Raw genomic sequence first — 24,968 nt, 5'->3', positions numbered from 1 at the left:
TCCATGTGACCTTGAGCTAGCCTTTTCCCCACCCTGGGGTCTGCAGGCCCCCTTCTGTAATGTAAGGTCGTTGGGCATCCGATCTGAATCTTCCGGGCCACCGCCCCCTTTAAGAAGGATCTCTGAAAGCCGGAGCTCTTCTTCCCAGGAAAATGCGCAGACGTGCCTGTCTGCAGTGGGAGAGGGGGTTTCAGGGGTCCCCAGAGAGCCTACGGTGACCCTGGGCTGAAATCCCAGTGATCCTGTTGGGGGGTTCCCCCTGCAGAGCCGGCCTGTCCTCAGCCAGAACCTCTCTCTCTCTCTCTCTCTCTCTCTCTCTCTGTCTCTCTCTCTCTCTCTCTCTCTCTCAGTCCGCCGCAGGCTCCAGCAAGCGGAATCATTGACCCAATCTGGAATAGCCCATCCGGCACCGGGCCGCAGGGCAGAGCGGGGGCCTGGGGTGGGCCGGCCGCTCTAGCTGGCTGGGGAACCGGAGTTCGGTTCTGGGAAAGCGCCCCTGAGCAGCCTGCCCGTGACCTCGACGAGTTTATCACCATCTGCCCCAGAGAGGAAGAGGAGCGGGGGCCGCCCCCGGGCAGGCTCCCAAACAGGCCGCTGACCCCCATCTGCTGCCCGGACTGGAGTTCCCGGACGCATCCTTCATCTTCCCTAATCTAAACACCCGCGGGCCCCGGGTGGGCCACCCCCTCCCTGCTGGCGGCTGGTGTGTGTCCTCAGCTGCATCCAGCCTGCCGGAGGCGGGAGAGCCGGCCGTCCCATTAACACTTGAGCTGCTGTGATCACCTGCCGCCCTTTCTGTCCAGCCAGCCCTCGCCCAGGGTTCACTGAGCACCTAGCGCTGGTGCGCACTTTGCGGGAGATGTGGGGGGCTGGCCCTCATCTTCTCTGAAGGTCGCTCCCTCCGGGCCTAGGTTCCCCACCCCTGCCCCCCAGGCAGGATGCTACTGCTATCCCACTCACCTGGCGCAGGTGGGGGCTTTGGGGAATTGGGAATTGGACTCTGGGCTGGCTAATTGGGTCCTGGGAGGACAATCCCGTGTCTGGGTCGGTGTCTGGGTGCTGCTCTAAGCTGCTGTGTGACCCTGGGCCTGTTTCTTGCCCTCTCTGGGCCTCTGTCTCCCTATATGGACGCTTCAGATTCCATGATTCCATTTGGCTCTGATGGACCTTGCCAGTCCCACCTCACTCCCCCCGCCCAGAATAGTTGAAGGAGAAGAGAAGGCTGGTCTGGAATGGTTTAAGATCTTTCTGTAGGCGATCTCTGGTTCTTATTCATTCATTCGAGCATCTATTGAACGCCTAGTGTGTGCCAGGCCCTGGACTGGGAATGCACAGATGACCAAGTTTCAAGCAGGTGACCAACAGACACCTCACTCCATGCCTTGCGCCCTGCCGGGCGTAAGGAGACCTCCTGGGGTCCCAGGTGGGCCTGGTGGAGGATTTAGGGCGCCCCAGAGACTCGCGTGTCAGCGCCGGCGGCGCTTACGGCCGCGATCTGTCTCCGCCCCTTCCTCCTCCCCGGCCCCCTCCTCCTTCCCTCCCCTGAGCGCCGCCGCCGCCGCCTCCCACCCGCGGGATCCCGGCGTCCGGCAGCCGGCTCACGCGTCCGTCGGTCGGCGGCGTAGTCTGTCCTCGCGTGGAAAGCCCAGCGCCCTGCGCGCGGCGGCCGTGGGGCCAGGGAGGGAAAGGGAGCGGAGGCGGGACCGCGGCTCCCTCCCACTCCGGGGGGAGCCCAGGAGGCAGGCGGCGGTGCTGAAGCGCGAACCGGGGGAGAGCAGAGGCGAGGCGCGGCGCGGCGCGGCGGTGAGAGCGCGGGGTGCTCCGGGACCCCACCCCCGGCCCCTGGGGGATGGGGGGTGGGCGTGCGCGCTGTGGGGAGGTCTGGGCTCGGCAAGGGGGCTCTTACCCCCAGGGCGGGAGCCAGCGACGACCCAGCTCCAGCTTCTCCTCCTCAATGACGCGACCCCCGAGGGGCCTGGGCCGCGCCTGCACCGCCCCCCCCCACCCCGCGCATCCCCGCGCACCCCCGCGCACCCTGCATCCCCGGCTGGGGGGAGGAGAGCGCTCGGGAAGCTGAGGAGGGGGCGTCGCAGGAGAGAGTGTCGGGAAATCTTTCCCCCGGCTGCAGCCTGTCTTCAGGCCTGCCCCTGGGGGACGCGGGCTGCGACCCCCCTTAGCCCCCTTGTTGTCCCCCCCCACCATCGGTTCCCCATTGTTCTCCGGCGATCGCTCTCCTGGGAAGGGGGAGGGGGTGCCGCGCTCTATTCTTAAAGGGCCCTCTCTCCTTCTTGTCTCCAGGCAGGTCGCGAGCACGAGTGGGGTGGGGCGTGCCCACGGGCCCCCGCCCCCCTCGTCCCCCCGGCGCAGCTCGGGAGCCGCAGCCCGGGCAGGCGGACCGGGGACACGCGCCGCACCCCTCCCCCGTGCGTTCTTCAGCCACCCAGGCCTTCCAGGACCCCGTGAAGCGGGGCCCAGGGGAACAGGGACGCCCCCTTCAGCAGGAGCCGTCGGGGGGGCGGACCCCGGCCGCGGCCAGCAGCCTCCCTGGAGCCAGGAGCAGGGTCTCGGACGCAGTTGCCGACCGGGACGCAGAGGGCCGGCTGGGCGCCGCAGAGAGCAGCAGGCTGGGCCGCGCCTCCGGGGTGATAGGCCAGTTGCGCTGACCGGGAAGAAGGACAGGAGACCAGCGGGCAAGAGACCGGACCTAGAGCAGGGGCCGTGGCCTCACTCCCCTCTGCCGGCGGTGGGATCCAAGAAATGTCGAGCCACGTTTCCCCCTGCTAAGAAAGACACTTGCTTTGTGGAGCAGCAGCCTCGATCGGAGACGGCTCTGCCGCGAAGGGGTCCTTGGCGCCTGGAGCACCGCCCTGCCCTCGCTTAACTGAGGCCTCCGGGCCCACAGAGGACAGGCAGGCAGTCAGAAAGGAGGCCGGCCAGCCCGGGCTGCTGCCCCGGGGAGAGAGGACGAGCCCGCCTGCCCCCAGGCCCGGAGGAGCTGGGCCGTCCTAGGGGGGTCCTGGCCCCGGAGGCAGCAGCGGCCATGTCACGGCCAGGCCAGGGTGTCATGATGCCTGTGAACGGGCTGGGCTTCCCGCCGCAGAACGTGGCCCGGGTGGTGGTGTGGGAGTGGCTGAACGAGCACAACCGCTGGCGTCCTTACACGGCCACCGTGTGCCACCACATCGAGAACGTGCTCAAGGAGGACGCCCGCGGCTCCGTGGTCCTGGGGCAGGTGGACAGCCAGCTGGTGCCCTACATCATCGACCTGCAGTCCATGCACCAGTTCCGTCAGGACACCGGTGAGTGCGCCCGCCCCCCCCGCCCCCCCCCTCCCGCCGCTGGAGGCCATCGACCCCAGCTCCGCCCTCCCGGTGGGGTGCCAAATCCCCTGGCGTCCCTGAGCGGGGAGCTTGGAACCTCAGGAAGGCCAGGCGGCCGGTCCACCCTCCCCACCCCTCCCCCCAAAAGGGACAGCCTCGCCGGGCACAGTGTCAGACTTCGGTTCCACCCCAGCCTCTTAGTTGTAGGGCCTTCGGCGAGTTGCATCATCACCTACCTCTCTTGGACTCATTTTCCTCATCCGTGAAACGGGTGCATGGAGAGCTCTGCCCTCCACGCCAGGAGTAAATCCAACTGTGCGCCCTGAGCACAGCACGTAGAACACTGACACTCAGTGTTCGTAGTAGAAGGAGTCTCCGTGGACTTCCTCACTGGATTTTTGTCCCACAACCAGGCAGTAAGTCTTATGACTGGAGTAGGGTTATTATTAGTCCCATTTTCCAGATGAAGCAACTGAGTCTCACAGAAGCTAAGTGATGGAAACTCAGAGCTGGGATGTGAGCCCGGGCTGCCGAAGTCCAGAGCCAAAGCTCGCAGCCGGGCTCCTGCACTGGCTTCGGGTGTCGGTGGCGTTGGGGTGGTATGATGCTGGGGGAGCCATGGGGCGAAGGGGTGCTGGTGGCGGTGATGGCAGGGTGGGGTGGCGATGATGGGGGAGACCGTGTCGGTGGCGATGCCGGCGGGAGAGTTGACTTTGGAAGTGGTGGCGCCGAGGGCTGTGTTGGCGGTGGTCTTGGGGGTGGGCAGAGGGAGTGGCGGCGATGGGGAGAATGAGGTTGGCGGCAGGGTCGGGGGTCGGTGGTCCTGCGGAAGGTGGCGATAAGAACAGGGAGGTCCAGTCCCGGCATTTCTGTTCTGGCGACGCGCCGTCCCGGTGGGGATCTCCCTGAGTGGGCACTGCCTGGTGGGCTCTGTCACGAGCGTGGTGGGCCGCGGACGATGGCGGCTGCCAAAGAATCCTCGTCGTGTGTGATCCCGAGGACCAGCCGGTGAAGGTGTGGGGGCCTTCCTGCGAGTCCCCGGGGGGGTCACAACTGCCCGTGGCAGCCGTGGAGACAGGAGGGCCGTCCAATCCAATCCGGCAGCCACGCACCCCCTGTGGCTATTTAAATTTATGTTAATGAAAATTAACTAAAATTGAGAATGCCGTTCCTGGGTCCCACTAGCCACATTGCAAGTGCTCAGCAGCCACGTGGGTCTCGTGGCTGAGGCCTGGGCCGGTGGGCGTCCAGAACGCCGCCATCACCGCGGAAAGCTCTGCTGGGCGGCGCAGCTCTGGACGCTGCTTGGTGCGTACAGAGTGGTCGCCGATCGCGGAGACCCAGGCGAATCCGGTTTCCTGATGTCCCTTCTCCGTGCATCGACCTTTCCGGAACTCCAGGCAGCGACTGCCGCCACTGGTGGTGCCAAGCTTTCATTCAGGCCGTCGTGCGATCGCTTACTGATTTCCGCTGCGTGCGCAACCCCGTGCTCCGCACGAGGCGCCGGCGGGGAGCCGGGCAGGCAGGGTGCAGAGGGGCGGTTTACCGCCGGAGGACTCAGGCAGGAGGTCCCGGGGCAGTCGGGGCGCAAAGGAACACAGGTAATCAGTTTCAGGGGTGAGAACGGGACAGAAGTCCGGCTGGCCTGGGGCTGGGGTCACGGAAGGCTCATTTGAGGAAGGGGTGTTGGAACGGAAGTCCGAGGAGTAAGCGAGGCCGCCAGTGGCCCAGGTGGAGGGAACAGCCCGTGCAAAGGCCCTGTGGTGGGAAGGAGCGGAGTACAGTCAAGTCCACCGCGTCTGGGGTGCTGTGGATGCGAGGAAGGCGATACGGGAGGAGGCGGGGGCGTGGCCTGCGCAGCCCTGGAAAGGGCTCTACGTGTGTGTCGAGCACGTCGCCACCGCGTCCTCATGCCTTTCCTTCCAGAGAGGCACCAAGTCCCTGACACATGAGGAGGGCAGCGCACCGCCTGCCACCCTCGCTCAGGGGTTCCCCGGAACCTTCTCCGGTGGAAGGCAGGGGTCTGGCCGTAGAAGGAGGTGGGTTTTCTCACCCCCCGATGTCCGGGGGTCTGCAGATTCAGAGTCAGTGCTGGCTGGGAAATGTGCAGGGCCTGGCTGCGGAGGGGGTTCCCCAGAAGAGGGGGTAGCCCCACCCCAGGCTGCCTCGCTGGCCAGTTTGTCTTTGATTCCCCCCTTTCGGGGCCCTTTTCGGTTCGCAGCACCCCCACGTGAGTCCTGTCGCGTCGCAGCCCCGCTGGGTCCCCCAGACGCTCAGTCACTTCCTCACACCCCCTCCCGGAGCCGCTCACTCCACACCTGCCCCTGTTTGCCGGAAAAGGGAAAAAAATGAAAAGCACTCATCACCCCCTCCTCCCCACCACGGGCTCCTGGGAGCCTGCCCAGACCCCTAGCGAGGGAGGAAGGCCTGGGAACCGACGGGGCTGGCAGGGACGGGAATGATGGAAAAGTACTGGAGGGTGGGCACGACGCTTCCCCACCAGACGTGCGGTAGCGGTAGCGTGCGCCCCACTCCTCCCAGGAGCAAAAACGTCAAGAAAGGACGTCTCATCCTCGATGTGGATGGTCCAGGGAAGACCTTCGAGCAGGTGTCCTGTCCTGTCCAGACCTCAGTTTCCACATCCGTGAAATGGGCAACAGTCACGTTGTTTTTAGCCAGGTGGTTGGGTTGATGGAGAGAACCGAGGCTGTTACCTTATCCCACAAACCTTGACTCATCGCCCGCCACCTGCCTAGCGTGTGCTGAGTACTACGGGTGCACAGGAGAGTGGGAGACTCTGAATTTTAAAAGGATTACGGTTCTCTCTCTCTCTCTCTCTCTCACACACACACACACACATGCACACACAAAACATTGTAAGGCTGTGAAACCCAAAGCTTGCATATACGTCCTGAAATGGACACAGCTTCTATCTAGATTTTCTCCTTGTAACATTCTTTTTTTTTAAAGAATTTTTATTTATTTATTTTTAGAGAGGGAAGGGAGGGAGAAAGAGAGAGAGAGAGAGAAACATCAGTGTTCGGTTGCTGGGGGCTGTGGCCTGCAATCCAGGCATGTGCCCTGACTGGGAATCGAACCTGCGACACTTTGGTTCGCAGCCAGCGCTCAGTCCACTGAGCTACGCCAGCCAGGGCTCGTTGTAAAATTCTTGGTCAGCTCACTGAGGCTGCACTTCTGTGCTGGGGGTAGAGCTGCACGCCCCGCTCTGCTAGTGCCCACACACTGGAGCCAGTGGGCGTCCCGACAAGGTCAGGGAGTAGATGTTCCGCCTCCGTGGGTCCCGCAGCCTCCGTGGAAACAGCCGGACTCTGCCGTCATGGCGTCAGAGCAGCCGAGGGCGGGATGTGCGTGACTGAAGGCGACCGTGTCCTCCTGAAGCTGGATGGCTTCCTCTAATTTCCATGGGTCCTGAAATAATATTTTTCCTTCTTTTCAACCATGTAAGAATGTAAAAACCACTCTCGGCCCTTGAGCTGTGCAAAAGCCTGAGGAAGGCAGATCTGGCCCGTGGGCTGCAGCCGGCCACCCCTGACCTCTCCTGCTCTTAACCTGCCCCTGGGGGGTGAGACAGTGCGGGCACCACGCACGGCTCGCCCGGTGCGGCATATGCAGAAACACATGCCTTGTGGCGCACGCTGGGATAGGGGCACGTGCGTGTGCAGACACACACGCACCACCAGCCCGTGTGCACACCACTGACCCACCGATGCCCTGTCTACACGCCCATCACACGGTCACTAAAGGGAAGCCCGGGGGTCAGGCTCCGGCCACAGGCGGGGAGGCCAGGCCGGGTCCCCTGGGGCTGCTGTTTGTTCAGCCGGTGTCCCCTCCCCTCCCCGCTCCTGGGCTGTTTGTACTGCTCCCCACGGCGCGTGAGGTCCCTTTGAAGGCAGACAGGTCCGGAGCCGTGTGGAAGGGAAATGCTGTGACCCTGGGCCACGTGATCTGAGATCACTCCCAGTGGTGTCCCCCCGTGAGGCCACAACTTCCCCGAGGGTCATTGGCCACCTCCGCCCCACGCCCCCACTTCCGCCCAGGACCTCACCCAGAGCCTGGATTTTCCACAGCCCGGTCCCCACAGCTGGACAGAGATGCGACTGAGCCGCTTCCCAGGCAATTTCCAGATTCTGCCGTGGACTCACACGGCCGGGGGCAGAGGGGAGGGCCACCTCTCCGCCTGACTGGTGCCCCCTAGCCTCCTCTCCCTCTGCTGCTGGGGGCACTGTGGAAGCCCATTCTGCAGGTGGGACAGCTGAGGCTGGGAGAGGCCGGGCTGGGGACTGCCCACCACTGCTGTCCCCAGGGCTCAGAACACAACTGTGCCTGTGCTCCCGAGCCATCAGGCTGGAGTCACAGGTGGCAGCCGGTGGCAGCCTCTCCCCAGCCTGCATCCCCCCTTCTGTGGGTGGCCTGGGCCCCACTCTGGCCTGGCCGCTGCCGTCGTGGGAACATCCTGTCTGAAGACATCTTCATTCAGGCTGTTGGGGGACTGGGTGGGGCCCCCAGATGGAGGGGCAGTCCGTCCCCACCAGGGCAAGCACTGCTGGGATCTAGACGCCTAGGCAGGTCACGGCACAGACAGAAGACTGGGGTCCAGCCAGGCTGGTGTGGATTGAGTGCCGGCCTGCAAGCCAAGAGGTCACTGGTTCAATTCCCTGTCAGGGCACGTGCCTGGGTTGTGGGCCAGGTCCCTAGTTGGGGGCACATGAGAGGCAGCCAGTCAATGCATCTCTCACATATTGCTATTTATCTCCCTCTCACCATCCCTCCCCTTCTCTCAAATTAATTAATTCGATCTTAAAAAAAAAAAAAGACTGAGGCCCAGAGAGGGTGAGTAACTTGCCCAAGGTAACACAGCCAACCCTTGCCGACCTGGAACCCAGACCTCTCAGGCAGCTGTCAGGGATACAGAACACGGTCGCATTCAGTGCTGGGCTGAGAAAGGCCCCTCCCCCTTCTCCCTCGGCAGCTCTGTTGGGGCTTGTTATCAGGGTGTCCATCAAGGCAGGAACAGCCAGTGCAACCCCAGAGGCCCCCAGGGCCAGCTCCCTAGTTACAGGGCCCCTGGGGACCCGCTCCCAGCCAGGCTCGAAGGCCCCTGGAGCTGGGCCTGGCATCAGGGCAGGAAGGAGCCTGCGTGTCTGGGTGGGGAGGTGCCTGCCCCGAGGCGGCGCAGGTCCCATGCCTCCGTGCGTGGGCATCTTTCATCCCCACCTGTCACACTGCCTCCGTTGCCACCATTGCGGACCCCCACCCTGGGCGGCTGGCTGCTCGGCTCACTCCAGAAGCTTCCTTTGACACCACACACTCGTCCTCACTTGCGTCCGACAGTCGGCGGTGCCTGCTCAGCCACAGGCCCCGGGCTGGTCCCGGGGACTCGGAGAGAAGAACAGGGCCCCTGCCCGACTGATTCCAGGGCCCAGGGCGGCAAAGGCAGAGCGAATGGTGGGAATGGCAGCTGAGGCCCCGACTCCTGAGGCCACAGAGATAGAGACCTAAGTTCCAGCCTGGGCCTGGCTCTGTGACCCCGGGGCAAGGCCCTTAACCTCTCTGAGCCTCAGTACCCTCCTGTGAAAATGGAGATAAGAACAGTCCCCACCCAAGAGGGTTGTCACGAGGACTAAATGTGATAATGGCAGGTAAAGCACAAGAAATATTGCTTTGCACATAATTGGCACTCTTGCACAAGTGGGGAAAAGATGTACATGCCTCATAGGAGAGGCACAGGTAGCCTTTGGTCAGGTGATGTGGGCAGTGAGTGTGTGCCTCAGGCCTCTGAGGGGGAGGACTTCCTGGAGGAGGAGTCCCCCGAGGGTCTGCATGGTTTGAGGAACACTTTGAGGTGGAGGGAGCGGCATCTGCAAGGTCCTGGAGAAGACCTCAGGCTTGGGTGGAACAGGGAGGCTGGGAGAGGAGAGAGGAGGAGGAGGAGGGAGGGGTTAAGGGAGGCCTCTTGGGTCCCTCGGGGGCTGGCTGGGCCGCCAGCTGCTGCTCTTTAGTGGCTGGGCCCCGCGGGACCCAGAGCCACGCCGCAGAGCCAGCCTCGTTAGTGTGGGTCCTCGGAGGCCAGAGCCGGCGCAGGCCGGGCGGCAGGGGCTGATGCAGACACTTCCTGACAGCCCGCCCGGCTCCCTCCACCCGGCCAGCCGGCCCGCATCACCCCACTCAACACACAGCACAGCCCAGCACAGCCGAGGCGCCCAGAGTGGGAGCCACCTGCCCAGGCTGGGGAGAGGTGGGTCGGAGATTCAGGGTCGGAGATTCAGAGCCTGGTCTGCAGGGCCCGCCGCCCCGCCCCACCCCAGGCCGGGCTGTCCCAGCACCTTGGACAGCGGTGCCAGCGCCAGGCCCACTCCAGCAGGGCTGGGGGTGAGGGAGCCCCGGTCAGGTCCTCCTCCCAGCCCCCCCACTCTCTCTTTCACACACACACACACACACACACACACACGCACGCACACACTCCCTGCCCCCCTTCTCCTCTCTCCACCCTCTCCTGCTCTCCCCCAGCCCCCCAGCCTCAGGTCCAGGGGAGCTGTGCAGAGCGACCTGCAGACACCGGAGGTGATGCAGCTGTGATGGGAGAGGGGGTTGGAGCGGGGAGGGGATAGGGAAGGCCACGGGACCCGGGCGGGCCGGAGAGCGGGCAGGGAGGTGGGGGGGGGGCCGTGACTGGAACTATTAACAGTGTGGTGGAGTGGGGGGCATGAGAGAGGGGCCAGATGGGGGGCGGTGACAGCGGCTGCCTGCCAGGGGGAGAGGCGACAGGGGTGCTGTGTGGAGGGTGGTGAAGAAGGCGATGGTCAAGGGGTGCCATGGGGGTGCTATTGGGGAGGTGCGAGAGGACGTGGAGGATGTGCAGTAATGAGGAGGGGCCGGCATGGGCGGTGACGGGGCAGCACTGGGCACTGTGGAGGCCGTGGACAGTGGGGCCCCCAGCCTGCCCCTCGGCGTGGGGCTGTCAGTATGTGGAGGGTGCCCAGAGCCCTTCCTCCCCCTGCCTCTGCATCTCTCCCTTCCCACTTACGCTTGCATCGCCCTCAGTGGGAGCCGCTCCCCAGGCAGCCTCCCCTCCACCAGCCCACCCAGCACCCCAGTTGACACAGACAACCCTTCCTGATACCAGCTGAGGACAGGGGGGCCCAGAATCTGCACGGTCTGCCTCGGGGAGCCTGGCTGGTGAGGCCCAGACCCCAGGCTTCCCAGCTGCTCTCACAGGATGGAAGGTGGGGGAGGGGCACGTGACTCTGAGTAAACCACACTCGCCCCTCAGCCTCAGTTTCCTCCTCTGTGATATGGGCCCAACGACATCACCTGTCCCCCGTGGGACTGTGGTCAGTGTGTGTGCATTCGTTCAGCAGGAATTTAATGAGCACCTGCTGTGTGCCAGGCACCGTCCTTGGCACCGGGGGTGCCGCAGTGAATGGGACAGACACAGATTCTGTGTGTGGGGGGGGCGGGGGAGGTGATAGGTGTGATACCGGAGGCCAGACACAGCCACAGAGAGGTGCCGGGACATGGGGCTGTTCCTGACCTTGGAGCCCTGGGAGCTGCCAGGCTGGGGTCCAGTCTCCCCAGGGTCCTGTGTGGCCGCGTCCCTTCTGGCCCAGTGCCTCTCCCTCTCTGGGTCCCTCCCACTGTCCCTCTGGAGCAGCTCTAGGTGCCACCTCCACCTGCCTGGGCAGTAGTGGCAGGCGGGTGATGGGGCACCAGAGGGAGTCTGGCACCAGGCCCGGGTGCCGAGTGCCCTGAAATGCAGAACAAAGGACGAGCCAATCAAGGGAGGCAGTGCCGGCGGCCAGGACGGTCCTGCCGGCAGCCGCAGCAGAGCCACCTCTCCTCCTGGTGACAGGCTGGGCCCCCGCCGTCCTGTCCCCTCTCCCTCTGACTGCGGGCAGAGCATGCCAGGGGAAGCAGAGCGCTTACCGGAGATGGCACCGTTGAGGAGCCCTCCTCGGTTCCTCCCTCCCGGGGAACAAAGCTTCATTTATGCCAAGGTGCTCGTCACCTGGTACGGTAGCAACGGAAGGCAAGGGGCCTGGAGTCAAGATGCAGCTCTAACTTGTTGGTGACCTGGGCCAAGTGTCTGTCTGTCTTGTCTGTGTCTCGGACACACTTCCCCCCCCAAGCAGAGGTTGAAAATTCAGAGGGTTACAGCTTACAGAAGGGTGTGCCATGACTGGGAAGGCAGAGGTTTGCAACTGTGGTTCTCTAGGGCCCGGACACATAGTAGGTGCTCAGTAAACACTCAAGGACACGCACCAGGCCGCTGTGAGTCAGCTTCTGCTAACTGTTGCCAAGAGGGCCAATTCTCGTGGCCGCATCTTTGGATATTTTGGGATCGTTGAAACCCAGACTTCAGTGAGTCCACCACAGTCTTTAAATGCCTCGTCATTATATTTTTAAAATGTAAATCATATGCGGACGAACATCACATTCACTGCCAACTTGTTATCTCCAGCCCAGTTATCGGTCACACGCAGGTGCCCTCATGTGTACTTGGTCATTCACTGCCATTCACTCGCCCACTCATTCATTCATTCACTCATTCATTCATTCACTCATTCATTCATTCAGCTAGCATTTCCCAAGTGCGTGCCCCCCTGTGCTCTTGGATGCTGAGGTGGCGGAAGGCCAGCCCGGCCTGTGACAGGCTCCCAGGCTGGAGGGAACACAGAAGCCCGCGTGTGTAGTGAGCGCTGGGCTTCCGCGGGAGTACCACAGGTACCGGTTGCTACGGAGCCCCAAGGAGGGAGTGGTCCCTCCGACGGGTGGCGGGGATGCGGCCGAGAGGAGGGAGAGTGCTCGGGCTGAACCAGGAAGACTGCGTAGAACCTTGGCAGGAAGGAAAACGGGGTGGGCAGGTGGAAGGACGTCCCAGACACAGGGAACAGCATGTGCAGACGTGCAGAGGCACAGCCTCGTGGTGAGAGGGCGTGGCTGTGCAGGCTGCCTGGGGGACGGGTCGCCAAGATGAGCGGAAGAGCCGAGGCTGAGTCCTGAGGGCACCGGGGAGCTCTCGAGGGCTGTTAAGCAAAGGAGTGATGTGGTCAGACTTGAGTTTGTGGAAGATCCTTCTGGGTGCCCTGTGAGGACGTGTTACAGGGTCCAAAGGGTGGAAGGCGGGACACAGGACAGAGGCTACCGTCTAGGCAAGCAGTAATGGTGGCTTGGACCGGGGTGGTGGCGGCAGTGAAAGTGGAGGGAAGTTCCAATCTGGCTGGGTTAAATGCCGGCTTCATAGCTCAGCAGCTGTGTGACTCTGGGCCAGTCACTTCACCTCTCTGTGCTTCAGCATTTGTACAGGACGATGCTAGTAACGGTATCTGCTCTGTAGGGGAGTGTGTGCATGGAGTTGATACACATGAAGCACTTAGAACAGTGCCTGGCACACAGTAGGTGCTCTGTGTTTACTGCTTCTACTTCCACTGCTACGAGTAGTCCTAGGACTATTGTGTCTGTTTCACAGAGGGGGAAGGCGAGGCTTGGAAGGGTCGGGTCAGCTGCCCAAGGCCACGCAGGGCCCAGGGGGGAGAATACTGTTCTGCTCCTTCTGTTCCCCACCCCCTCGTTTCCTGCTCTGGGGCATTGCCTCTGTGCCCGGGGGGTCTGATCCCAAGTGGACTGGAAGCCAGGTGACTGGGAAGCCCCCACACAGCCCGTAAAGTGGGCAGAACCAGCTTCCAGCTGCCCACCGCTTCCAGGCTGAGGGCGCTTCCAAACCCACTTGAAAACGGTGACGACTCTGAGTGCCCTGCAGCCCCTCAGCCTCCCCTCGCCCCTGGCCCCCTCTCCAACGCCCCGGCCTGGCAGGCAGCAGGCCTGGGGAGCCGGGGCCAGCTTCAAACGTGCAGAAACCGCTAATGGGCCGCTGCTCAGCCTGACGAGTCCCCCGGGGGCGTTTGGTGGGAAACAGAACACTGCGGGCGCATCGATCACAGGGCAGGAGGGGCGACGCCCTGCCCGTAGATGGCGGTTCGAATCCCAGCTCCAGCCACGGCCCCGGCTGGACTGCCCATGCCTCCCCCAAGAAACCCTGGGAGTCGGCCAGCTACACAGGTCACCAGCTGATGGGGGAGGGGAGTGCGTTAGGGAGAGGGCACGCGCCACAAAGGTGTGTTCTCGGAGTGCAAACAGTTGTTATGACGGCACTTCTGGGTTGGTGGAGGATTCGGTAAAGTCCCTCACTGGGGCCCAGCATCCAGTGGGTGCTCAATTCATGCTTAATCCTCTACCCAAGCCCTCGTCACAGGCCCCAGCGTGCAGCGGGGCTCCCCCCACCTGACAGGATGTCCCATGACTGCCTCCCACAGACCCTCTTCCCGTCAGGGCCTGGGTGCCCCCAAGCTGAGGTCACTTCCCTCCGGGAAGCCACCCCAGGGGAAGGGGCCCCCTGCTGGGCCTTGGGGCTGGCCCAGCCCGGGGAGGAGCCCTCTGGAGGCCGAGGGGCAGGCAGGAGGGCTCAGGGCAGCCCCTCTCTCTGCACAGACAGCGTCTTCTCAAGGCAGAAGCTAGGGCCTGAGACACCCACACGCCCAGCTGTGTGCAGAGGGTCAGATCAGGACCACGTTCTCAGGGCAGGCACTCACAGCAAAACAACAGAGGGCACTGTTGAGGTAGTGAGCTCCCCGTCACTGGAGGTAGCCTAGACTGGGCTACCACTTGACACATTGAACCCTTCCGAACCAGTCCTTTCTGGCCTCCCCCTTACTCCATGAATGGAACATCCTTCCCAACCCTCCCAAGATTACAATTTCTCTGAGCCTCGGTCGCCTCAGCTGTAAAATGGCAATAATTCTGGTCCCTCCCCGGAAGGAACCGGGCCAGCTAGGAAAGTACTGAGCACAGCACCTGGCACGCAGCTGTGCGCAGTCAACGCTGGCTCTAGGGGCGTTTCGGTGGCTGGTGTCTGCCCTCGTGGTCTCCCCGCTCCGCTCTCCCTGTCCCCTGCCTGGCCTCGCTTTCCTGCCTTAACTCTCCACGACCGTCTCAGCGTCTAGGTTTCAGGATTTTATTTCGTTGTGTCTCCAAACGCGTTCTCTCTCAGCCCCCAGCTGTCCTGTGTCTGCCTTGGTGTCCCCCCCTTTTCATCGTGGCCTCTCTGGCAGCCTCCCTGGCGTGTGTGTGTCTCCCTGTCTCTCACGCCCCCTCCCCCGGGTCTCCATCTCTCGTCTCTGCCCCAGGCGTGGCCTGGTCACTCACTGGCTGCAGTGGCCATGGCCGCCCCCACACCCGCTCTCAGGGGCCCAGCTCCTGCAGTCCTCCAGCTGACAGTTGGCCAAAGCCCCTTTCCCCTCGGCTCCGCTGGAACAAGACTGGAATGTTTCAACCAAACAGTCCCGAGAAACGGAGGCGGGGGTGGGGGACAGGCCACAGCAGATGCACACGGACAGGCCCAGAGGCGGCACGTACTTGACACAGGTTTCCAAGCGCCATGGGGACGCAGGCCCTCGTGGCCAGCGCAGCCGGGGGCCCTGGAGGCCCCGGTGGGGGCGGGGGCGGGGGTGGGAGGCAGTCTGCTCAAAGACACCCAGCAGCGTGGGGCGGCGAGGCGAGAGAGCCCGGCCACGTCTCTAGGCCCCCCCACCCCGTCTGCGGCCCTCCCCGTCTCCCAGGCTGAAGAACCTCCAGCCCCATCTTAGACCCATTGTTCTGGCTGGAAATCTAGGCCAAGGCCACTGTGGAGGAGAAGGAACATTTCCGCCTCTGCTCCCTTGGAAATCTCGAGATCGCAGCCCAGGCAGGTCACCAGGGGAGCAGCTGGCCCCCCTCGGCCTGGGCCGGGGCCAGCGTGAGCCGGGGAGGTGGACCAGCAGGCCGATGCTCGGGTGGCGGTGGCCGCGGCCGCGGTGGACGTGGCGGGGTGCGGGGCCGGCAGGGCGGACAGCCGCTGCCCTAATTACTCCGACTCCCCAGGTTCCGATCTCGTCTGAAGAGGACTCCAGGGACGCAGCCTTTAATAACTACCAGTAAACAGGCAGGAAAATCGATACCTGGTAAACAGAGCCCTGGAGAGAGGGCCGGCTAGGCTGGCCGGCCGGCCCGGACCCGGCCCACAGAGTCTTTGTTGCAGAGCTGGCCAGCGCTGCCCTTCGACCGCGTGCCACCCCCACACCTGGGGCCCCAGGTGTGCCGGCGCCCCTGCTCCAGCCTCCACTCCCTCCCTCTCCATCAAGGCCGGCTCCCGCTCCCTCCCACTCCATCTGAGCCCTGAGCCGTGCCAAGTAGGCTGCCTGGTTCAGTTGCAGAGGTCCCCTGGGTGCCAGGCCTTGGACCTGCAGCTGGTAACCCCGATCCGGTCCTTCACCCGCCAGGCAGGAAGAGTGAAAGCAAAAACGAGCAGTGACCGGCCGTGCGAGGATAGGTTTCCCACAAAACGCTGCGTGTGCGCGCCCACCACAGCAGCAGCGCAGGGAGGCGCTTCCCGGAGCGGGTGCGCACGTGGGGGGTTGTGCCGGATGAACAGGAGTCCGCGGAGTGAGCAGGGAGCACAGCGGGGGAACGCGGGTGGTGCCTGCAGTAACAACGGCCGTCTCAGCTGACCTCCACCAAGCACGTCCTGCAGCCGAGCGCTCTGCTGAGCCCCTGTGACCTGCATCGTCTCCCTTCGCCCCACCGTTGGGGGGCACTGTCCCCATTTTACAGATGCGAACCCTGAGGCTGTACGTGGAGGAGGCAGAATTCGCGCAGGGCCTGTGAGACTTCTGAGCTCTCTCAGCCACTTCACTTCACTCTGCACCTCCCGCCCCGACCCTGCTCTGCTCAGTTCAACGCGGGCCACACACAGAGGCAATTCAGTGAAGCGAGTCCCCTCCCTTTCCCTCCCACCCAGGGGTCACACCTTCCAGGTAACGCAGCAGGAGGCTGACGGAGGTATTTCAGGCACGTCGGACCTAAAGATCATCTGTCACAAGTCCTCGTGCTGCAGGCAGGGAAACTGAGGCCCTGGCAGGAGCACACCAGCGCTCGGGAGCTGAGGCAGGCACAGGGCCTGGGGCCTTCCCTCTAACTCGTCCCCTCTCGGGCCTGCCCTGGGAGAGCGCTGCTGTTGGGGGTGGGGGTGGGGCAATCAATACACACGCATTCAATTAAAATGACACATCAGACAGCAGAACGAGGCTGCCCCAGGCCCCCGGGGAGCTTTTCATATGATCGGCTGGGAGATTACAGGGGCCCAGGCACCCGCCCCCTCCCTGCTTCTCTCCTGTCCACAGCCACGGCTCTGTGCCTCGACTTCCCCACTCCCCGGATCTGGGCAGCTGGCGCAGGGCAGAGAAAGTCCCCAGCCCTTTGGATTGTAAATGCTAACAGAGAGAGAGGGCAAGTGGCTCAGCCCTGGGGCGGGGGGGTGACCCAAGTCAGGACCCTGAGCAAGGCGGGGTGGGGGTGGCGGGCTGTGGTGGGTCCCCACCCGTCTAGCTGCAGATCCCTGGGCCAGGCACCCCGGGTGGACGCCCATGAACAAAGGAAACGTGGCCGTGAGGGCCTGCCGTGTGCCGGGCACCGTGATAGGTGCTGGGGGTCACAGTTTTGAGCAAAGAGGTCAAGATCCCCGTCGAGCCGGCTGACGGCCTCCAGGGAGGCAACAGGGAGAGAAGAAAAGGTGCAGGTGAATGCACTGGGCCAGGCAGAGCTGAGGGCCAGGGGGAGAATCAAAGCAGGAGGAGGGGCGGGGAAGGGGAGGGCAGCCGTCCCCAGGGTCTGGGAAGGTTTTTCTAAAGAGGTGACATCTGAACAGAGACCTGAAAGAAAGGCGGGAGGAAACTGTGGGAACATCCAGGTGTGGCCAGGTCCTATGCCAGGCGAGGGGACAGCAGATGCAGAGGCTCTGAGGCTGGACAGCGCCGGGGGTGTCTGAGGAACGGTGAGGGGGCGGGGGAGCCCGGAGCGCAGTGGGCGAGAGGGGGCGCTCTAGGCCATGTGGGTCTTGGTAGGTCGTGGCCACACTTGGGCTTTCACGCCAGTGGGTGGGAACCGTGGGAGCGTTTTGGGTGGGAGAAGGGTGTGATCTGACCTGCTGGACAGGGTCCCTCGGGCTGCCACGCGGGGACCAGACTACAGAGGGCAAGGATGGAGCGGAGACCAGCCGCGAGTCTGCTGCCACAGTCCAGGCGGGGGACATGCAGTGTCTTGGACCCGGGTGGACTCGGTGCAGCGGGGAGAGGATGCGGTCATTGGGAGTGTATTTGAAGGCAAAGGTGACCGGATTTACCTATACACTAGACGTGGGGTGTGAGGGAAGAAGTGAAGTCCACATTTGGTGTGGGTGGGGGGGCCCAAGCCGCTGGAAGGACAGCAATTAACAGAGACTCCAGGCAGGGCAGGGGTGGGGTGGGGAGAGCCCGGAGCCGCGCCTGAGCAGAGCTACGGTGTTCTAGGCGCCTGTCGGGCCGGGCCTCCACGGGGAGGTGCTGAGGAGGGGACCACCGGGCACAGCGGCCTGGCTGTCAGCGAGGAGGGCAGGGCTGGAGACCACAAACGCTGGAATCCCCGGAGTGAGATGGTGTCTGTCTGGATCGGCCCTGTTACCCGCCCCACGAGGAAGGTCCGCCCGTGCCCAGGTTAGCGCTGAGAAGAGCGAGGTTCAGAGGCGCTGGGCCACCTGCCCACAGCCACAGAGCGGGAAGGGCAGGCGGGCCAGGCCGGAACCGAGGCCTGTCTGCCTCCCAGCCCCGTGCTGGGCGGCTCTCCCCTGCACCTCCTCCCGGCGGGGCGAGTAGAGAATGAGCGTCACCCTCGTTTTCGAGATGGGGCCACCGAGACCCGGGGGGCCTGAGGGACCTGCCCGTGGTCGAGGAGCAGCTGAGTGTGCCTTTTTGCCACCGGTGTGCCAGGTGAACCCAGGCAAGGAACCTCTCTGTGCTGGCCCCGGCACGGAGCGGGCCAGAGGCTCTGACAGGCGGGCCAGGCTTCAGTGCCTGGACGTGGGGTTGTCTCTGCTAAACCCGGGGTCCCTTGGGGGCCGCCCAGAGCTCCGGGAGTCCCAGAGTGGTGGCTGGCAGCCATGCCCCAGCGCCCTCACTTTTCAAATGGGGGCCTGAATACCCACCTGGCTGGGTTGTCCTGTGCTTATCACATTCTCTTTGGATGAGCACTCGGCACGGGGTCCTCCAAAGAGCAGACGGGGGGGCAGATATTTGTTCAAGGAAGGAGCAGTGAGTCAGCGGGTGGATGACAAAGCAGATCAGTGGACGAAGGACGGGACCCGCGCAGGGACAGCCACACAAAGGCACGAGGGGGGCGGGGGGAGGAGAATTGAGTCCCAAACGCGTCAGTGTCCGAACTGGTGAATTCAGCCCCATGTCCCACAAACACCGGTGGAGCACCGACTGGGTGTGGGTGCCAGGGACGCAGCAGCGACGGAAGCAAAGCCCCCGCTTTGTGGCGGTGACATTCTAGTGAGAGGAGACGGAAAACAGGATAAACAGGTAACACAGAAAGTATGCCCGGCGGAGGAAGCGGAGGAAGAAGAGAGAGGGGAAGGAAACCATGGACGGGTGCATGCTTCAGGATAGGGTGGTCGGCACAGGAGGGATGGCCGCCTGTGTGGGGGAAGGGGCTCGAAGGAGCGGGAACGAACGCAGGCGTGGGTGGGAGCGGAGAGGCCGCGGGGGGCACGGGTGACCAGACTGAGGAGAGAATTCCCAGGCGCCCCGAGGAGTACGAGAACGTGTGGACTAGGGCGTGGATCAATGAATGAGCCAATGAGAGAATTGTGCCAGGAGTGAGTGAACTAGTGAGGGTGGGCCTGCCTGCACCCACGAGTGTGCATGGGTCTCTGTCCCCACCCCCCAGGTGCTGACTCTGCTTGCCCACCTGGCCTTAGCAGCCCCCACACCCCCTGCCCCCTCGTGCCCCTGGCCCTGGGTGGGTTCCGTGATCACCCCGAGTTCAGAGCCTGTCTTGACTGCTCTGTCCTGCTGCCCCTCCCCCTGCCACGCCTTGTCGTCTCGATACTGGCCTTGTTAACCCTCCCTCCGGCCTCGCCCTGGCACTGCTGTCACTGCTGTCACCGCAACCCCTCTGGGCTGACCCTCCCGCCGCCTCCCCGCGGCCCCTCCCCCTCGGTTCTGACTCCTCCCCCTTGTGAGCACAGGTACCATGCGGCCGGTGCGGCGCAACTTCTACGACCCGTCGTCGGCGCCGGGCAAGGGCATCGTGTGGGAGTGGGAGAGCGACGGCGGCGCCTGGACGGCCTACGACATGGACATCTGCATCACCATCCAGAACGCCTACGAGAAGCAGCACCCGTGGCTCGACCTCTCCTCGCTGGGCTTCTGCTACCTCATCTACTTCAACAGCATGTCGCAGATGAACCGCCAGACGCGCCGGCGCCGCCGCCTGCGCCGCCGCCTGGACCTCGCCTACCCGCTCACCGTCGGCTCCATCCCTAAGTCGCAGTCGTGGCCCGTGGGCGCGAACTCCGGCCAGCCCTGCTCCTGCCAGCAGTGCCTGCTGGTCAACAGCACGCGCGCCGCCTCCAACGCCATCCTGGCCTCGCAGCGCCGCAAGGCGCCCCCTGCCGCCCCGCCGCCCCTGCCGCCCCCTGGAGGGCCACCTGGAACGCATGCCGTGCGCCCCAGCGCCACCTTCGCAGGCACTGCGCTCTGGGCCGCGCCCGCCGCCTGCCCCACTGAACCAGCGCAGCCCCCCGGGGCACCCCCTCGGAGCCCGAGCGCCCTCAGCGGTGCGCCCGCCCCGGGCCAGAACAACCTCAACCGGCCGGGACCCCAGCGCGCCACCAGCGTGAGCGCACGTGCCTCCATCCCGCCTGGGTAAGAGGGGCCCCTGGCGCGGGGTGGCTGCCCATCAGGGCGGGGGGGTCAAAGCGTCACGATCGTAATAATCAGCATAAGCAGTATCCGGCATCCGTTAAGCATGCACTTTGTGTCCAGCGTTAACTAAGTACCTTGACGTGTTCCCACCCGTTTATCTCCATGCAGGACGAGCCTGTAAGGTAGGTGCTCTCATCCGCCCCAATTTACAGTGAGGATGCCCATGGGGGCCCCTTTAGAACTTCCCAAGACGGTACCATTCACAAGGGGTGGGGTTGTAGCAACAGTAATATCGGTGTGCATTCCACGTTTATTTGCTGACGTTATCTGAACCATCTTGTTTATTACCGCAAAGAATTCTGTCATGCCCAAGGTACCGCAGAGGAGGCTGAGGCGGGGCGGGGGCACCTTCCCGGAGTCACGGGGTGGGGGGCGGGGAGCAGGGATGGAAACGCAGGGCTCCAGAGTCTGTGCTGAGTTGTCCCCGAATTTCTGGAGGGTTTCGGCCGCGCCCCAGGGCACGCCCATCTCACGCAAGGGCTCCAGCAAGCACTGGACGCCTGTCCAAAATATCTCCCCTGTACGCCGCACCTGAATTGTCACCACTGCTTTGGGCTAATTCTGAGGATTTCGAATGGGACTCCAGGGACCCCAGGGGTGACCTGAGATAGTGGCAGGAGACGTTGGTGGATAAGAAGAGGTCGGCCCCTTTGCTCTTGTTTTAACCAGAGTGGCCTTTCCGGAAGCTCTTGTGTGTATTGGCGGGATTTCCCAGTGGGATTTCGTGGAGGAAGGGAACCCGGGTCCTACCAAGGTTGGAAATCCCTGGGTTAAGGCATCTAAGGCCCAGGACAAGGACCCCATGAGCCTATCAGCTGCTTACCTGGGCTCGGTCAGTGTCAGCAAAGGACCAGGCCTTGAGGGAGTGAGGATGGGAGGGAGAAGCAAAGACCTTGACCTTGGGACAGCCCAGAAGGGAAAAGACCAGGTGGAGTATGTAGATCGTGATGCCCAAGAGGCACCAGACGCCAGCTCTGCTTGTAGGGCTATGGCATGGCCCAGGGGACTGATTGTGATGACCTCAGACAGTCTCTGAGGTCACCCCAGGCAGGTGTCCCCTTTCACCAAAGGAATCCGAGGCCTTGGGAAGGGAAGGGACCCTCAACCAGGGCGCCTCCTCTCCCTAAGTGGGGAGTCCACTCAGGCTCACATCCCCTCTCGGCCGCAGCGGAGCTGTGAGAGCTGGGGCAGTCCCCTCCCCTTCATCGAGCCTCAGTCCCACCACCTGTCCAATGGGAGCAGGAGTCCACAGCCCATGGTGATGCCGTGTCCCCGAACACAGCGGTCCACGCGTCGCCACTGTGCCACGGTGACCGTTAGGACTGTTTCTGTTATCCGGGAGGAAAGTTGTTACGGGGCAGGGGTGCTGTAACTTTCCACGGGAAGATCAGCAGCCGCCACCTGCCGCCCCCGCCCCTCCCTTCCCCTGCGGGTCCTTCCTCTCGGACAGGCCTGCTGTCAACAGAGCGGAGACCTCGGGGGCCAGGGAGGGCTTGGGGGTCCTCGTGGACCTGCTCGGCAGCAACCTGGCTCTGGCCCCGGGGCGAAGAGGGAGGGGTGCAGGGCCCCAGAATGACGGGAAGCCTGGGACAGCTGGCCGGACGGGTGTGGAGGGGCAGAGCGGGGGCAGCTCCAGGGGCCTCCGCAGCCAGATCCGGGGCAGCCTCTCTTCGTGGCTGCACTGCGGGAACGCGCTGTGGGTGATGAAGGCAGGAGGTGGTGACCGGACTTTTCTCGGAACGGGGTGGACTCGCGTGGCGTAGAAAATACCCGTCCGTGTCATTGTGGTAACGGTGACGCTCCTTCCGTGAACCCTGTGCCGTGTTTCTACTGGTTCGGGGGGTGGCCGGGTGAAATGAATGTCCTAGTCGCTGATGAGATTTCTGAAAGCCGCTCAGCTTTTATTGGTCAACATTAACCCCCCAGATAGGTACCGTGGGTACAGAGCCGCAGGGCGAACAGGAAGAGCGGGGTGCAGGCCCGTGGGGAGACAGACACACGGAGCAAGCGAGCGAGGAAATGAACCCAGTCCCTGGAGAGAGGGGCAGGTGCCGGGGGTGGCGGGACAGGGCGGTGTGGCCGGGAGGGAATGGGCGGTCCCCGGCAGACCCCAGTGAGGAGGCGTGGGATCTGGAGAAAGGCCGCTCCAGGCCGAGGGGACGGTGCACCCAACTTCAGCGGGGCTCTCGGGGCCTGGCACGTTCGGGGAAGGGCCTGAGGGGTGAGCAGGGCTGGCAGGTGACAAGGGAAGGGCACCCCAGGCAGGGGCACTGCATGCACAAAGGGTGGCGGGGGGAATGACCCTGGCAGGCTCTGGACACCGCTGCGCAGGGGCGGAGCTTCCTCGCCGGGGGGGGCCGCAGGAGCTGAGGTTTTTCCCAGATGGAGCCGCAGAGCTGGAGTGTTGGGGGGCGTCGGGGGAGCCCGGGGCTGCCGCGGAGTGTGCTGGAGCTCAGAGGGCTGTGGGGAGAAGAAAGACAGTTCCCTGGGGGTGCTGGTTGTTAAACACGTCCCCTCTGACATGCCAGGGCTCCGTTCTCCCCAGCCCTGTGACGTCCCTGCCCCCCACCCCGTCTGTATCCTTCCCTTCCTCCCTGCCGCCCGGCGCTGTTTCTGACCTTCTCAGAGGCCAGACTTTGCCCTGGAAAGGGGCAGTAGGGACGGACGAGGGCACCCTCATCTTCCCCGAGCCGTGCAGCCCCAACCCTGTGTCACCTCTGCCCCTCTGACCTGCTCTCCCCAGCCAGACAAGGCTGTCTTGAGGTCCCCCAACCCTCATGTCCAAGGAACACCAGCTAGAAATACCCCTGGCTCAGAGCGGGGGGTGGGGGGTGGGGGGGGATGGGTGGGCGTGGGGCCCACAAAGTCTGCCCCCGAGTGAGAGGAAGGGGAGGAGGGCAGGATGGGGCTGGCAGAGCCTGGCTCCTTCCGGCTGAAGCTTCCCATTGCCAAGGCGGCGGAGGCCCAGGTGCAGGGGCTTGGGCTGGGGTCTCTGAGGAGGGGCAGCCAGGCCGGTCCCTAGCATCAGCACCCCCCCCTTCCCAGCCCTCACAGCCCCTCCCACCACAGTCTCCGCCTCCGTGAGTACGGTGTCCAGATTTCCTCTCTGTGAGGACACCAGCCCTGTGGGTCAGGGCCCGGCCCAGTGACCTCACTGTCATCACTCTGCAAAGACCCTGTCTCCGAAGGGTCCAGGGGCCGGGCGTCAGGAATCCGACGAGATGACTCACGGGGAGCAGAGGCTCTGCAACGCCCTTTGCCCTTCGCAGCCGACTCTTGGCCTCCCCCAGCCGGTGTCTCTCTGCGGCTCCCCGTGTCCGCCTGTCTGTCCGTCTGTGGCTTCTTTTCTCCCACCTTTTCCTTCTCAGTTCCCTCTCCCTTCCCCTGCGGCCTGCTCTCCACCCTCCCTCCCTCCCTCCCACGTGGGACTCAAACAGACCCAGGGTCCAGTCCTACTGGGTGGCCTCCGGCCAGCAGCTCTCCCTCCCTAGCCTCAGTTTCCCCATCTGCCAAAGGGAGGGAAAACCACCACCACTCCCACATGCATTTAAACTTGCTGCGCGTGGTGGTCAGCATGGAAGGGCTCCGCCTCCACCCTCACGCCCCGTCCTCAGCTCCGCCCTGGGTGGGCAACAGTGTGGAGGCCCAGGGGGGGCCCCCCCGACTTGCCCGAGGCCACCCAACCAGTGGGGGCGGCATGTCTTCACGGCCGGGGTTTTTTCCACTCGCCCCCGGGACGGGACGGGGAGCCAGCTGGCAGCCCGGGCCTGGGGGACACGCAGGGGTGGGGACGGTCCGCCCTGTCTCCTGAGAGGGCAGCGTCCAGCGCTTTGGAACACAGCTGCGGGGCAGACTCAGACTTTCCGTACCACGTGGTGGGGGGTGGGAGGGGCGGGCTCCGGCCCGGCTCCCTGGGCTGAGCACTCTGTCGTCCCAGCCTCCGTTTCGTGGCTTTGACCTACATCGCCGCCCTTAATTCCCACAGAAGGCCAAGGGTGCGGGTCCTACTGTCCCTATTTTTCACGTGAGGAAACTGAGGCTCCCAGAGTCTGGTGCTCGCTCAAGGTCACTCTGATTCAAAACCCCCATCAGCCAGGGTATTGGAGTGCCCCACCCCCTGCCTGCCCACTCAAGTTTCAAGCCGTAGTCCCGCGGGTAGCCCTCCAAGCCCCGATTCCACAGGTTTCAGGGACCCTGGAGGAGGGGGTGGGCTTGCAGAAGCTGAGCTCGGGCCCTGCTTTAGCCTCTCCTCTTCCTGTGTGACCCTGGCGGGACTCAGCGCCCTCTCTGGTCCTCAGCTGTTGCACCTGTGAACCGGGGCTGGCCACTCAGGCCATTGTCCAGCCTGAGGCCAGACGCCAACGTGGCAGCATTTTCAGGTCTGCGCCCTTCACCTCCAACCCACGGCAGTGGGAGAACGGCGTGTCCCTCTCCCACCCGAGCGGACGTGTGTGACGTCCCCAACCTCGTCTGCGCCGTGGAGATGCCGTTCTGAGTTCCACAGCTCTGGTTCTCAGCGAGCCTGAGAACCTCTCCCTGCTTCCTGGGCACCAGGGGTCCCTTCTTTCGTCAACGGCCTGTGTATTTCTTTTGCTTGCCCTTCTCCTGGGCTGTGTGTGGCTTCCTCGCTGGTCTGCCAACACTCCTTCTGCCTGAAAGGTGGTGGACCTTTCTCTGTCACCTCTTCCCCAGTGTGCCATTTCTTTTTGCCTTCTTTCTACCCTGTGTTCATCTATTTCTTAACTGATCTATGTATACTGAGTAACTACTGTGTACCAGGTGCTCCTCGGGGCCC

At 63.8% G+C, this 24,968-nt stretch overlaps 1 protein-coding gene across 4 annotated transcripts in view; it reads left to right on the top strand.

Moving 5' to 3' along the window:
* The first annotated feature begins 1,579 nt into the window (after positions 1–1,579).
* The window catches only part of DTX1 (deltex E3 ubiquitin ligase 1), a 34,591-nt gene continuing 11,202 nt past the window's right edge, over positions 1,580–24,968 (top strand). For 2 of the 4 annotated variants that reach the window (XM_045845624.1, XM_045845604.1), the window contains exons 1-3: positions 1,580–1,803; positions 2,299–3,299; positions 19,435–20,113. In XM_045845624.1, the coding sequence (XP_045701580.1) occupies positions 3,041–3,299; positions 19,435–20,113 (938 nt within the window). In that variant the 5' untranslated portion in view covers positions 1,580–1,803; positions 2,299–3,040. Of the gene's footprint in view, positions 1,804–2,298; positions 3,300–18,646; positions 18,767–19,434; positions 20,114–24,968 lie in introns of those variants that run through there. The other 2 variants (XM_045845613.1, XM_045845634.1) reach the window with 2 other exon arrangements.

This window comes from Phyllostomus hastatus, unplaced genomic scaffold (assembly GCF_019186645.2).
Source record: "Phyllostomus hastatus isolate PE091 unplaced genomic scaffold, TTU_PhHast_1.1 phas_contig_1162, whole genome shotgun sequence".
Classification (NCBI taxonomy): domain Eukaryota; kingdom Metazoa; phylum Chordata; class Mammalia; order Chiroptera; family Phyllostomidae; genus Phyllostomus; species Phyllostomus hastatus.
Note: the sequence above shows the minus strand (reverse complement) of the source record. Positions and strands in the feature narration are given on the sequence as shown.